Source organism: Colias philodice, chromosome 10 (genome assembly GCF_061535455.1).
Source record: "Colias philodice isolate Cphi_HAF_F1 chromosome 10, ilColPhil1 Martin Lab GWU primary, whole genome shotgun sequence".
Lineage (NCBI taxonomy): Eukaryota > Metazoa > Arthropoda > Insecta > Lepidoptera > Pieridae > Colias > Colias philodice.
In genome coordinates this window covers 7,387,585-7,403,133 of record NC_143095.1, presented here as the reverse complement: position 1 = coordinate 7,403,133, position 15,549 = coordinate 7,387,585, and the positions used below count along the sequence as shown (strand labels likewise).

General features: G+C 33.2%; 2 protein-coding genes across 2 annotated transcripts; both read left to right on the top strand.

The window, feature by feature from the left end:
* Positions 1-1,374: 1,374 nt before the first annotated feature.
* Positions 1,375-6,650, top strand: LOC149485282 (membrane alanyl aminopeptidase-like). Its single transcript, XM_089700058.1, has 14 exons — positions 1,375-1,413; positions 1,797-2,308; positions 2,576-2,731; positions 2,836-3,156; positions 3,274-3,457; positions 3,588-3,829; positions 3,915-4,104; positions 4,236-4,425; positions 4,631-4,731; positions 4,887-5,066; positions 5,180-5,361; positions 5,547-5,861; positions 5,992-6,061; positions 6,260-6,650. The coding sequence occupies exons 1-14, from the start codon at positions 1,411-1,413 to the stop codon at positions 6,587-6,589; spliced, it is 2,976 nt and encodes a 991-aa protein (XP_089556184.1). The 5' UTR covers positions 1,375-1,410; the 3' UTR covers positions 6,590-6,650.
* A 902-nt stretch (positions 6,651-7,552) lies between these two features.
* LOC149485281 (membrane alanyl aminopeptidase-like) lies at positions 7,553-15,008 on the top strand. The gene is made up of 16 exons (XM_089700032.1): positions 7,553-7,599; positions 7,981-8,192; positions 9,210-9,481; positions 9,812-9,967; positions 10,102-10,425; positions 10,601-10,784; positions 10,906-11,147; positions 11,300-11,492; positions 11,676-11,856; positions 12,019-12,116; positions 12,345-12,524; positions 12,754-12,938; positions 13,144-13,311; positions 13,775-13,918; positions 14,426-14,504; positions 14,679-15,008. The coding sequence occupies exons 1-16, from the start codon at positions 7,596-7,598 to the stop codon at positions 14,889-14,891; spliced, it is 2,835 nt and encodes a 944-aa protein (XP_089556158.1). The 5' UTR covers positions 7,553-7,595; the 3' UTR covers positions 14,892-15,008.
* Positions 15,009-15,549: the final 541 nt, after the last annotated feature.

Sequence of the window (15,549 nt, the reverse complement as noted above, 5' to 3'; positions counted from 1 at the left end):
GACACTTTACGAAGCAAAAACAAATGTATGCAGAAATTACACAACTTTTAGCTAATAACAAAAATCGGTATCCGGGATTTCTTTAAATTTATCATTCATATACTCAAAAGATGTGAATCTATACTAATATTAAAAAGAGGAAAAGTTTGTAATTACATATTATTATGTAATTATGGATGTATGTATTGTTTTCACGCCTAAACCTCTTAACCGATTTTGATGAAATTTGGCACAGACTATCTTTAGACCCTGAGAAAGAACATAAGCTACCTTTTATTGCGAAATATGTACCACGGGCGAAGCCGGGGTGGACCTTTTACTAAGACATTTAGGATGCAAGAAAAGCGTTATACGCATATAAATTAGATTGATAAATAATATTATCACAATGTCTACTATTGATTCTCTTCTTCATACTATTTAATACCCTAAAACCCAAAAAGTAAAATATCCTCTACATTGTTTACACAATACACTTATTATCTTAATTTTTGGAATCTGGTATATAATTGTGGTCACAATATTTCAAGCTTGATTATTTCTGGGAAATGGCTCCGCTATCGCAATCTTGGAATTTTTGGCTTTATAAATTACTAGCTTTCAGCCCGCGGCTTCGCCCGCTTTGTCTAAAACACAATAAATTATATACTAAAACCTTCCTCTTGAATCACTCTATCTACTAAAAAAACTGCATCAAAATCCGTTGCGTAGTTTTAAAGATTTAAGCATACATAAGGACATAGGGAAATAGGGACAGAGAAAGCGACTTTGTTTTATACTACGTATATGTAGTGATATCCAGCAATTCTAAATAATAACATTAATTGCTAAAAAATATACAGCATCAGAACTTTCATTTTTTAATAGTGCAATAACTTTTGAAAATTCAATAAATATTTTCTGTCATTTTATCTCCGTGAGAACAAAATAAATTGATGGTGATAATAAAGTTAATCTTAGGCAGAGTTTGAGTACAGAGGAAGTATATCACCGAAGTGAAAAGCTCGAAGAAATTAATAAGTACATAATATGCTTCCATATTATGTTGGAGTAACTCCTAAAATTTATTTATTTTATGAACAGATATGTATTGAAGTAAAATAATTGATTCGACTTATATCATAGCAGAAAATACACGTGAAAAATGCCTCTATCACAATTTTATCATAAGCACAAGCCAAAATTTATATCACAATTGTGCCTTATAATCATTATCATGATTATAATATTGATAATTGATAGTATATTTACAATCGAATTCTTAATCCTATCAGTTTTTTGACCTTCAAAAGTGTATCTTGAAGCAATTAAATATAAGACTTAGGATAAGATAATATTATCAATATATCGAATGACGATAATAAAGTATTTAGCCTAAATCCTTTATTTTCATGGAAAACCAGCGCTAAAATGGTAAGTACACAAGTATTTTGCATCAATATTTAAATCAAAAATTGATAAAGTTTCTTAATTTTTTTTTATGATAAATATTTTACAATATTCTTCTTCTGAATTAAATATTTCTTATCATCCATTTAAGTTGCTACAGCTCTAAATGAAATTGAAATTATCATTTCAAATTACATCACATTATAAGGAAATGAATGCTCAATAATAATCATTATATCTGTGATTTATGAAAAATCTACTTCAATTACTAAGTAGTTAATTAACTAACAAAAAGTGATCTAAGTCCCGACTGAAAAAAGATGAAATAATTAACACTGTTTACGGATGAATACATTAATAAAATTCATTAGTGCCCGAAAAAAATCAACAAATTATTTGTGTTGCAGATGGTTCGCTGGTTTGCCCTCATTTTGGGGTTGGCCCTTATTCAGGGTCTGGTAGCTCTCAGCCCAATCCCAATACCAGAAGATGAGTGGGCAGAATTTGCGGCAATGTTAAGTGATCCTCTTTACCGCCTACCCACAACTTCCAGGCCACAACGTTACGAAGTAACCCTTACACCATACTTTGAAACCGCACCTACCAATATTCAACCATTTACATTTCAAGGAAGTGTTGTTATTTATACAACCATAGCTGAAGCAACCAATGAAATTGTTTTGCATTGCAATGACCTTACTATCCAGCAATTAACATTAGAATTGAACGGAGTGGTTGTACCTTTAGCGACTAATACGTTCACTTGTGAAATGCCTTATAGCTTTTTGAGGATCCGCGCTAATTCCATGCTGGAAGTTGGTCGCCAATACGTCATAAGGTCCACCTTTACAGGCAGATTACAAGAAAATATGCGCGGTTTCTATAGAAGCTGGTATGTCGATAGTACAGGTAACAAAAGGTGAGCTTTTTTGTAATTTTAATGAAAAAAAATATCCTAAATGTATAGGATTATCTTTATTGCCCACATGATTATATTTTTTAACTGAAAATTGTTAAACTCCATTATTTTTTTGGGTACGTCTAAAAACAGGTACATATCGCTGGGAAGTACAAACTCTAAATTTTCTTGTTAATTCAAAGTTGTTATTAATGCTTAGCTTTAGTTCTTTAAATGAATATAACCAACAATCTTAATTCCGTTTAAAATTTGTAATTTTCGTGCTAGATGGATGGGTACCACACAGTTCCAGCCAGGTCATGCCCGTCAAGCCTTTCCTTGCTACGACGAGCCAGGATTCAAGGCCCTCTTTGATATTACCATAATCAGGGAGCTCGATTTTAGCCCGACCATATCTAACATGCCTATCAAAACTAGGACAATGTAAGTGAAGTATAAACTTTAAATACGTGAATATGTTTCAAAGAAACATTTTTTGTAATTCTCCTGGCTTACAAACAGTTATAAAAAAGCTCATGATGTTGCAGAATCGCAAGTACCAATAGAGTTTCCGAAACATTCTACACTACCCCGCTAACATCGACGTATTTGCTTGCTTTTATCGTCTCCCACTACGATGAAGTAGCAACAAATAATGACACCGTAAGACCCTTCCACATCTATGCTCGTGACAATGTTGGTACTACAGGGCAATGGTCTCTGGATATCGGTATCAAACTTTTAGATGCTATGGAAGAATATACGCAATACCCATATTACGAAATGGCTCCTTATTTAGACATGAAACAGGCAGCTATCCCTGATTTCTCTGCCGGAGCCATGGAAAACTGGGGATTGCTTACTTACAGGTATAGTTTTATGTATACTTTAAAAATTTCAATCTAATTTGTAATTCATCTAAACAGTTTATGGTATTTTAAAATATCCTGACTATAATGAATTTAATTTGTAAATTAATATTTTAGAGAAGCAAACATCCTCTATGATGAACAGAATTCTAATCATTTTTACAAACAACGAGTTGCAAACATTGTGTCTCATGAAATAGCCCACATGTGGTTCGGTAATTTGGTCACCTGTGCTTGGTGGGATAATTTATGGCTCAATGAAGGTTTTGCTAGATTCTACCAATATTATCTCACTCAAATGGTAAGTCTCTTCGAAATAAAAAAAAAAAGTTTTCCTTTTAATTAACGGTTCAATTTTGAATCGTATGATATTTTGTGCATTCAAAAAATATTTCGGCTTGTTCTTATGTTAATGATATTTAATTTCACAGGTAGCTCCGGAATTAGATTACAATACAAGATTTATTGTTGAACAACTCCACGTAGCTCTGTTGTCTGATTCGGTTGATACTGCACATGCTCTCACAAATCCTGATGTCAGTGACCCTGCTAGTGTTAGTGCTCACTTTTCAACCATCACATACGCTAGAGGAGCAGCAATTTTGCGAATGACACAATATTTAATGGGTGAAAACACATACCTTAAAGGTCTTCGCAGCTATTTGAAGGAAAGGTAATTAAATTTATGTAAATATTGAGTCTATTGGTTTGAAATTTTAGTCCGAGTTTATTTTAATATGTCTGGTTTGTCTTCATAGGCAGTTTGATGTAGCAGAACCGCAACATCTTTTCCGAGCTTTGGACGCGGCTGCCGCTGAAGATGGTGCTCTATCAGCTTACGGCGGTATCACAATTGCTTCGTACTTTAAAACTTGGTCTGAAAAGGCTGGTCATCCTCTCCTTACCGTCAATGTTGACCAGGCTACTGGTCGCGTTACAGTAACACAGGTAAATTTATATAAATAAAATAAATAAAAACATAACAGTTCACGTATGTACGTAATATATATACGCAATACGTTTAAATTATTTTTATTAATACAATACTGCTGTACGATATGGATCAATTATTATTACAGGCCCGATGGGAGAGAGATACCGGTGTTTCTCAGTTTACCGGTACCTGGGAGATTCCCGTCACATGGACGCGGGCTGGTTTACCAGATTTCAATAACCTCAAACCAAATTTCGTGATGACAGCACAAGCTATGTCATTCGATACTGGTGCCAGAACACCACAATGGGTTATTTTCAACAAGCAACAATCAGGTAATATCGTATAGACTTTAATTTACTCTTAACTTACTTGTAAAAATATTTATCAAACATGTTGATAGGACGTCGACAGTGCCTAATTTCATTTGGCCTACTTATATATCTAAGTCAGTCAGTATCAGTATATAATTTCTGTATAAAATTATATCATAAGCATAAGTATGCATACAGTTTAAATATAACGGCATATTTCTTTCAGGCTTTTACAGAATAAACTATGATCGCAATAACTGGATTTTGTTAACCAGAGCTTTAAGAAGTAACGAAAGAACAACTATTCACGAATACAATAGGGCTCAGGTAAATAACTTAAAGGCTTCTAAATGAAAATATTATAAGTCGAATGTTTACTATGTATTGACAGGCTAATCACAAGTTTACCTTTGAAGATCTTTAATATTATGTTTTTTGAATCTTGTTAAATGATTAACCATTTTCTCTTCTCTTTCTATCAGATTGTTGATGATTTATTCAACTTCGCACGTGCTGGATTGATGTCGTATGATAGAATCTTCAACATTCTATCATTCTTGGAATTCGAAGACCAATACGCACCATGGCTTGCCGCAATCACCGGCTACAACTTTGCAAGGAGACGTTTAGCACATGATTCCGCCAATTTAGCTAAATTGAGGGTACATAATTTGTATAAATGCATTTTAATTCTGACCACATAATAACTACTTACTAGTATTTGGATCAAAATAGTTAATGTGGTCGAAAATGACTTGTGATTCTTTTTTTACAGGATCAAATCTTAAGCTCCAGCAAGGCTGTCGTCGCTAGACTTGGTTACGAAGAAAGATCTGGTGAATCATTTATGGATGGAATACTAAGGATGTACTTAATGACATTCCTGTGCGATGTTGGTGATGCACAGTGTGCATCAGTCGCTAGAACTTACTTCCAACGCTGGAAAGAAGGACAGCAGTAAGTTTTTGTATCTGTATTTTATGTTCATAAATACTTTTTATAAATAGATACATAGAAAGCTGTTTTAAATCTTTTAAAGGTTGTTGAGTTTAGAAATTGATTTCTAATTAAATGTTTCTACTGACGTAACACATTGCAATTTACATCTTTAAACTATTTAAAATCTTGCCTATTCATTTCAGCATCCCAGCGAACATGCGTCCATGGGTATATTGCAGTGGACTCAGACAAGGAAATGCCGACGACTTCAACTATTTCTGGAACAGATATTTGAATGAGCAATTGGCCAATGAGGTAGTAGTGATGCTCCAAGCCGCTGGTTGCACAAGCGATACGGCAAGTCTTGAAGCATTCCTAAATGCGATCGTCGATGGACAACAAACTGTGAGACCTCAGGATCATTCAACAGCACTTAATTCAGCCACCACTGGTAATGAGGAAAATACAATGAAGCTGTTCGACTGGTTGAAGAGAAATCTCAACCAAGTTATTACTGGGTGAGCTTTGGAACTCTAGATTTAAACAGCCTTAATTATCTTTGATTATTACATATATAGTCCATGCAATTTCTAATCTTTACAATTTTCTGCTAATAGAGTAGTTATTTATGATATTTTTATTTTATAGACTTGGCAGTGCAACAACCCCTGTTAGTAACATTGGATCCAGATTATTGACCGAGGCACAAATGACAGAGGTTAGTTTCCTTAATTTTATATATTTTTAATTTAAAATAAGCTACAATGAGTACTCAGAAATACCTTTAGGAGATTTTTACAAACATATTTGGATTGGGATTGGGATTCCCTATATGATTTATAGTCGAAATTTCAGCAATTTGATTAATTTACTTGTGTTGAATTGTTTTCCCCCTAAAATATACACTATTTTACAGTTCCAAGCTTGGCTTGACCAGAACCGCGAAGTATTAGGCACTGCCTACAACACTGGCGTTAATGCAATCAACACAAGCCGCAACAACTTAGCGTGGTCCAGCCGGAGGTTGTCTGAATTCGTCACTTTCTTCAACAGCGGCTATGTTGAGGAAAGGTTAGACTTTGAAAACGAGGATAATGAGGACGATAACGAATCCGATGGAGACGATAACGAATCCGATGGAGGAGACAGCGTCGATGAAGACAAAGATGATGACAATTCAGCTAATATTGCTGTGCTGAGCGTTGTTACACTTCTTGTTACTGTGTCCATTAATTTATTGGCATAAATGTTACTGTAATTAATAGTGTTATTGTTATTTGTATTGATATTAAATTTTTTACATTTTCCTTGTGAGTTTTTTTTTGGGTGTTTGCGTAATGATACAAAGAGGTATAAGATGGCTGATATGTTCTTATGATTTTTTTATATTAATTAAAAAAAATCATAAAAGCTCCTTCTTTAAAAAAAATAGACATAAACTCATACTTAGGGGAAAAGTCGGCCTTATTTTTCTGTATTATACAATACAATTTCTGTATATGTACAATCTGAATTTAATTGGCATGAATGACTCTACTCACTACATAGTATAAAACAAAGTCGCTTTCTCTGTTCCTATATTCCTCTATAATATATTCCACACTAACATTTTTTTGTCATTTACTTTTTACGACAAATAATGTCTAATTTTCGAAGCGATTTTAACCAATACAACATTAATTCCTATCCAATTAAATACCTTAAATACGTTGTAGATGTAATATAGATATATATGGCCCTTTGTAGCATATGATACTTTCGAATTCGTAACGCTACATATTCAGCAATTTTTGAAATTCGTTTGCAGCATTGCACCCGTTTTCTGTAACTAATTGTCCAAATTTCCCATTGAATATTGATCTTACTGAACAATTTCATTAACAATAACTCTTTTTGTTCAATGCCTAATGGAAATTAACCCAGGAATCTTTGGTTCTAACTTTCATTAGAAAGTTTGACTGATTATAGTACGAAGGTCGTAAGTACAAGAAAGCGAAGAGTTTTTTCTACACTTCCACACCCCGAAATACCTTAGTTCTGAGTGTGACATTAATAAATTATTATTACATTTTATGGCTATGTTAAAAAGTTAGTGGTTAAGAAAAAAAGCTATATTCATCGTCATCATGAAGGCATTATAATCATTATCATTCATACTAGAAATCTTTATTATGATAACATGATTAAGAATTGATAAATGTAATTGTGTCGATTAAATAACTAGTCCGCAGTGAGGTACCGGAGTGGTCACCATGGGTAAGTTGCATTAATTAAAATACAATTTGCAAATATTAATAGTAAAACTGAACATATTATACAAAAATTGAACATATACATAAATTACTAATTGCAATTGTAATAATGATAAATATCGATTGAATGGTTAGCTTTCAAATCTAGCTCTTCTTCGTGTGCAAGCATGTACGTACTAAAAATATTTTACAATACAATATTGTAGTTGATATTTTAGGAAGCCTTTTTAAAACTGAACTTTAAAGTAACTCTGAAATTATAAATTTCGAATACCTGGCCACTTCTCAGAAATATAGAGATAGAACTTTTACGTGGGCGTTAAAGCAAGTATTTTCCAAAATACACAGAAGAAACAAATAAAAGTGAATATTCAAATGGTTTCAGATCAGAAAATGCTGGTGGCCTTCATCGTCCTGTTAGCAGGACTTGTCTCTGCGGAGCCAGAGCCAGAATTCCAATGGGTCGGTCACAATACCAACTTGGATGACCCTAAGTACCGACTCTTGGACAATGTCCAGCCTTTATACTTCTACGTAGACCTTAACGTCTTCTTAAGTGAATCCAGATTCGACGGTTTGGTTCAAATAGAAGTCGAGGTAGGTAATATGCCATAGGTAGAGATAATTGTACCCGCCTTATCTCATGGCGATTATTATAATAAAATTTTCAAGGAATATTTCGGCGGGTGTTAATGTTTCTTCAAATTATAGAGATCACATTATTGTATGCTTCAAGATGTTTCTGTGCAATGTTTCGTTTGGCCAGATTCATTTGTTATGCTTCAATATTTATCTTTGTGTTGCTCAATGGGTAAACCAAATAAAGATGGACGTTATTATTATTTTATAGAGGAAAAATATGTTTAAGCTTTCGTTGCAAGTCTTTTTCTTTTACATAAAAGTTACAATTTTTGGGTTATAATGTTTTACAATGTCATGATTACTCAATACAAACTTAATAACAATAATAACGAACCGGATTAAAGTGTGACAAAATATGTTGGCTATATTTCAAAATTTTACGACAATTGATATAAATGATAAGATGTCTGTTAGCTTTATCAATGATTAATATTATTTTTTATCAATTATTTTAAACCATTCCTATGATAATTAAAGAAATCTAATCATTTAAAACTATCAAGATAAATATGTTGCAGTATACGAACCTAATTATTTGTTTTGTAATACCTACACCTAATAATAGGACACAGGTAAAAATAATTAGTACTTTACATACCTGTAGTTTTAAGTTCTCATCAAAATATTTCTTAATACTTCCATTATGTATTTAGACGAAGCAGAATATTTTGTATTATGAAGAAAGGTCCTGGTGAATTTTTAATTTTACTTTTTATGAAAAAAAAATATATCATACATGCCATCCTTTATAATCGACAAATTATACATTTTATACATATTAACACAATATGTCGTTTGCCAATCTTAAACATAAGCGTGGAAAATAAACAATAATCATTTAAAAATAAACAAGGGCAATAATCGATGGACTACTGAAGATGATGGAATCAGAATCCTCTAACAAACACATAAAACTCGTAGATATCGTTAATTCCTCATCAATAGCGTTGTTTCATTACAAAAATGTTTCAGGTTCGTCAAAACGTGACTCAAATTGTGCTACATCAAAATGTAGTTTCAATCAATGCTGTGACTGTGGTAGATAGCAAGAATGCTGCAGTTCCACTACAGGTGCCTAACCCTTTCACAACAGACAGTTATTACGAAATCTTGAAGATTAACTTTGCATCAACCGTAAGCCCTGGTAAATACTTCATAACTGTGAACTATAACGGACGCATCAATGAAAATCCACATGATAGAGGATTCTACAAAGGATATTACTACTATGGCACTGAGAAGCGGTGAGTTGGGGTTGTTTTTTCAAGTATTCATGTAGTACTCATAAATAATGTTATTACCTAAGATTTGATTTTTCGTGTATCTTTTATGAAGGAGCAAAATATGATGGAAAATAAATGTTCTATTCTTCTTCTTATTAAAGTTGACATTTGTTATAAATCATAGTAAAATTATTTCTCTCTTTCTATAGAAGAGTTTGAGCATTAGGGTAGAGTATGTACCTTTCTAAAGCACCAGTTTTTGTTAGTTCGCTCAGGATTGAACACGACTGCATACATTTTTTGTATAAACTGCTGAAACACAATATGAGAGCAAAGTAATATTTTTTTCAGTTACTACGCTACAACACAATTCCAGCCTTACCACGCCAGAAAAGCCTTCCCCTGTTTCGATGAGCCCCAATTCAAAAGTCCGTATGTAATTTCAATTACAAGGGATTCAAACCTTAGAGAATCATACTCGAATATGGCTATTGGAACTACTGAAGTGTAAGTACCTATATAATTTATCTTAATAATTCGAATAGTTTATTTTATAAATTTTTGACTCTATAAGAATAGATAGAATATAATAAGACAAGTATTTTGCCTTAGCCACATAAAATTTAATGAAAATATTTCAGTCTAAGCAATGGTCGTGTACGTGAGACTTTCCTTCCTACGCCTATCATCTCTGCCTACCTGATCGCTTTCCACGTGAGTGATTTCGTTCCCACTAACAAAAGTGGAACAGCCACCAAACCCTTCCAAGTTATCTCCCGTGAAGGAGTTACAGATCAGCATGGCTATGCCGCTGACGTTGGTTTCAAAATCACTGAGGTGATGGAAGACTATTTCAACATCAGCTACTATGGAATGGGACAAGGACAGCCGATGAAGAACGACCATATTGCGCTTCCTGATTTCCCATCTGGCGCTATGGAAAACTGGGGAATGGTTAACTATAGGTGGGTGTACCATATTGATAATAGTGATCTTAATGTCACAAAAAAAAAACCATTAACATGTAATGTATTGTTAGAAATAGAAAAGACGAAGAAAATAACTTTAGCATTTTAGGATTAAGATATACCTGCTTTTATGAGAAAGTCGCTGAAGCTAATTACCTTTTTTTATTAACAGGGAGGCTTATCTGCTGTATGATCCTCAAAATACAAATGTTCTGGACAAACTATTTGTCGCTTCTATTATTGCCCACGAGATGGCACACAAGTGGTTCGGAAACCTTGTCACCTGTTTTTGGTGGAGCAATTTGTGGCTGAATGAATCTTTTGCCAGTTTCTTTGAGTACTTCAGTGCCCATGAGGTAAATATACATGTTTTAAAATATTATTCAATTAAAAGAAGAAGAAATGACATTATTATTGTTATTTTCATGTTTCTCTTTATTTGATAATTAAAGAAAAAATTATATCTTTAATTTACAGGCGGATAAATGGCTTGAGTTGGACGATCGCTTTATCCTTGCTAGAGTGCAAAGTGCTCTGAATGGAGATGCGAGTCCATCTATTATGCCCATGAACTGGTCAGTTGTTGCTGACAACCCTTCAATCACTGCTCATTTCGGAACTAGCAGCTATGCTAAAGGTGCTTCTGTATTGAGAATGTTGGAACACTTCGTAACACCAACTGTATTTAGAAATGCATTGAGATACTACTTAAGAGATAAGTAAGTAAGGGTTTACAAAACTATTTTTAAAAGGGTATTTGTCATAATATGTCTTTAATTCGTTATTAGTCGAATTTCCCGTGCTAGTTAGTGGTGAATAATTTACCACTGAGATTAATTGAAATTGAGAAATCATTTTTATATTTTCCTAGCGCCTATGGAATCGCTTACCCTGAAGATATGTACAAGGCATTCAGACAGGCCGTTTCTGAAGATCCTACATTCGCAGTGGCTTATCCAAATATTGATATTGGTAATGTGTTCGACAACTGGGTGCAAAATCCAGGCTCCCCAGTAGTTACTGCTGATGTCAATATGACGACTGGTCTTATTACTCTGACTCAGGTTGGTTTTGGTGCTCTTACAAATTAGTAACAGATTCTTAAATTTGAGGTTATGTATAAAATTTCAGCTTTGAAATGTATCTAATTTGAATTAAATTATCTATCCTCGTTGTTTTGTACTTTGATCCATAAATACTGATGATAATAACTTGAGCCATTTCTGAATTCCTAAAATATTTTCCAGCAAAGATTCCAATTGAGTGGAACACCACCCAATCATATTTGGCAAATCCCTATTTCCTGGACACATGGAGGAAGTCCTAACTTTAATAACACGAGACCCACTTACGTTCTAACGGGCAAAACTGGAACCCTTCAGAAACCAGCCGGCCATGGATGGGTTGTTCTTAACATTGCTCAATCAGGTACATCTGCTAATATTATATTTTATATTACTTAATTAACATGAGGTATCAGATCTAGTTAACAAATAAACTAAATTAAAACGAGGTATATCTTCAAATTAATTGGCTTAGTTCGTAATCAAGCAAAGCTATTTATAGTTTGATATTAAAAAATACTTTCAGGTCTTTACCGAGTCAACTATGATGATCATAACTGGGAAATGATTGCCTCTCAGTTACGCAGTAATAAAGATGTAATTCATAAGCTCAGTAGGTCCCAGGTAAGTTAACATTAATATCTATATCTATTTAATTAATTCAATTATTCCTTTTAATTAAAAATGAACTACTATCTAACTTAAATATTTTTAAGAAAGCGTAAATAAAAAATAAAATCTACAATTGTTATCTATGTGTCAAACCAACTCCAACATTTTAACACGAACGAACATCTAAAATTAATTGTTAATTGACGATAGAATGTCTAAAATTAAGTGTTTTTTTTTAAGATTGTCAACGATGTCTTGTACTTCGTTAGAGCTGGACAGATAAGAATCCCTCGTGCATTTGATGTCCTTTCTTTCTTGAAAACGGAGACAGATTATTATGTATGGAACGGAGCTATAACTCAACTGGAGTGGGTTCATAGAAGATTGAAACATTTGCCTACTGTTTATGCGGAATTTACTGTGAGTTACTGTTTGATTTATAAAATGCATACTTTCTACGTTACTCATTTTTAACCATACATAGATCATAGCACAGACTAATATACTACGATCATAGTAAGAATTTTAGGCCGAAAAAATAAAAATCTTCTAGCTGTACTGGAACATTACGAAATGTTGTACTGTTTTAATTTAGAGAATATAATTTTTTATATATATTTTTTGTTTACGATAAGTTTGATGATTGCAGGATTACTTATTAGATCTAATAGATGCTGCTGTCGAACATTCCGGTTACGAAGAGGGCGCTAACGATTCAGCTTCTGCGATCCAACAAAGAATGCAAATAATGAACTTCGCTTGTTCTCTTGGACATCGTGGTTGTATTGAGGACAGTTTGACAAAATGGAGGAGATTCCGAGATGAAAATATACCGTGAGTTTTTTTAATAGCAATGTGGTTTTTGTAACTGCATTAATGTAGACATAATATTTATATTTTTTTAATTCATGACAATAATTTAGAATCAATCTGTGATTATAATATACTAATGCATCATACATGTACAAAGAAATTTAGTAATAATTTGGCTTATATATTTAAAGGTTTGTCTTGCATTAACCATATTGTTTTATTTCAGAATTCCAGTGAACGCTCGCCGATACGTGTACTGCGTTGGTGTCCGCGAAGGAAATATCACAGATTTCAACTTCTTATTCAACAAATACAATACATCCGAAAACGCGGCAGATATGTTTGTAATGTTGCGCGGTTTGCCGTGCACCAAAGTTCAAACGGCAGTAAGAGAGTGAGTTTTTTTATCCTTGGGTATTTTATTTTTTTCTTATACGCTTTATCCTCAAATGTCCAAGAGGGTGCGGAGCCTGGACAACAACACAACAACAAATTACTACTTATGCAAATAACAAAAAAAAAAAACGCAGTTGTCTTGTTCTGTTTTGCGTCACGTCGCAAAAAATGTGAGCTTTTCTTAAGTATGTCACAAATTCAAATGAACGTCGATTGTTCAATGCAGGACGTATTCCAAAGCAAGACTTGGAATATTATGTCCTGCATTGCATCGTTTTGGTCCTGCGTTGTTTATTTTACTTTTGCGTTGTTACTATATACGTATGCGTTAATCGTCTTGATCTATTATGCAGTATTAAATTTATTTAAATACTGCATAATATTGCAGCATTTAGTTTATGTTATGTTCGGTGTATTCTCTCCTTCACTTCTAAAACCAACTAATGGCGTATATTTTGCAGGTTCTTGTTCCAGTCCATGTACAGTGATAAGATCAGAATACACGACAGAAACAATGCTTTCTCGGTAGCTTTGCAAGGGAACGATGAGAACTTAGAAACTGTTATGGACTTCCTTTTCGAGAACTATGCTGCGATTAGAACAAAGTAAGTTGTAGGGAATTATAAAAAATAGGAGCCCTTTGTTTCGTTTTTTTAACGTTCATAGTAGCTAATTCTTATTTATTCTATGATTATTTCAATGTGACACAGTTATTTATTATTTTAAAGTACAACAATTCTTCATAAATTCTATCAATCAATCTACAAGGTGAAAGGTAAGACATTTGAAAAATTTAGACAGGAGCTTCTACTCATGAAACTGAACAACTTTTGTTCTACAACTTTGCTGAATTCGTAGTAGTAGTAAGTAGTAGTAGTAAGTAGAAGCTCCTGTCTAAATTTTTCAAACGTCTTACCTTTCACCTTGTATATTAAAACACTGGGTGCGATCATTTTAAATCATTAGCGTCATATATTTCGGATCAGATCGTTAAATTTTCTTCATGATCGGGATATGGATATCTAAAATGGATATATTACTATCCCGATAATTTATCAAAACATTATTTTTTGCTTGTACGTCAAATAATGTAACATTTTTTTATTTTTCAGCTACGGCGGCGATGTGAGACTAACAAATGCTATCACAGCATTGTCTACATACTTAACTGACTTCCAAGACATAGTGAAGGTAAATTTTTAAAGGTTTTCTTTGTTACATCCTAATCCAGGTGGATTCTTGTCTTCAAGAGGATCTTGTCCGATTTGTATCCGAAAAATTGCAAATCTTTCAAATCTGTTCAGTCCTTATTTAGTTACAAGTCATGTAGACCGACTCTTTTATTTAATATTGAATGTTTTTCAGTTCCAATCGTGGGTATATCAGAACCAAATCGGGCTTGGAACGTCCTTCACATCTGCGGTTGGTGTGGTCACCACTAGTGTGTCCAACTTGCAATGGGGTAACAACGTCGCAACTGAAATCGTGACAGCAGTTCGAAGCCAGAATGCAGCATCTTCATTGACCACCTCTTTGTGTGTAGTAATATTGGCTTTAGCAGCTAGATTTATTTATTAATATATGTTTTTACCTGACACATAATATGTACATTGTATATATAGATTACGATTCGTTGGGAATCGTTGGATAGAAGTAATAAATGTAATTTAATTTTCAAATAAACTTTTTTAATAATTACGATTTTTATTTATACTCCCTTTATGGATTCTGTTTATTACTTAATCACGCTTATAATGAAAAAAAATACGAAGAGGAGACAATTTAGAGTTGATAGATATAAATTGTTTCTTCTATGACTAACAAAATTTTAATAATTCCAAGAATCTTTTTACATAAATACTTATGCAAAAATCCATACTTAATATTATAAATGCGAATGTAACTCTGTCTGTCTGTCTGTTACTCAATCACGCCTAAACTACTGAACCAATTTGCATGAAATTTGGTATGGAGATATTTTGATACCCGAGAAAGGACATAGGCTACCTTTTATTGCGAAATATGTACCACGGGCGAAGCCGGGGCGGACCACTAGTATAACATAAAAATGAAACATTTGACTTAATTGAGAAAAGTACTAAAGTAGAAAAAAGAGGTTCACCAGCGGATTAGAATATGCAGTTGGTAAATAAGGATTTGAATGTTACTCCCCGTAGAGATATCTATGCAATTCTAAAATAAATCATCCATAATAAATCAACACGAATGATGTAAG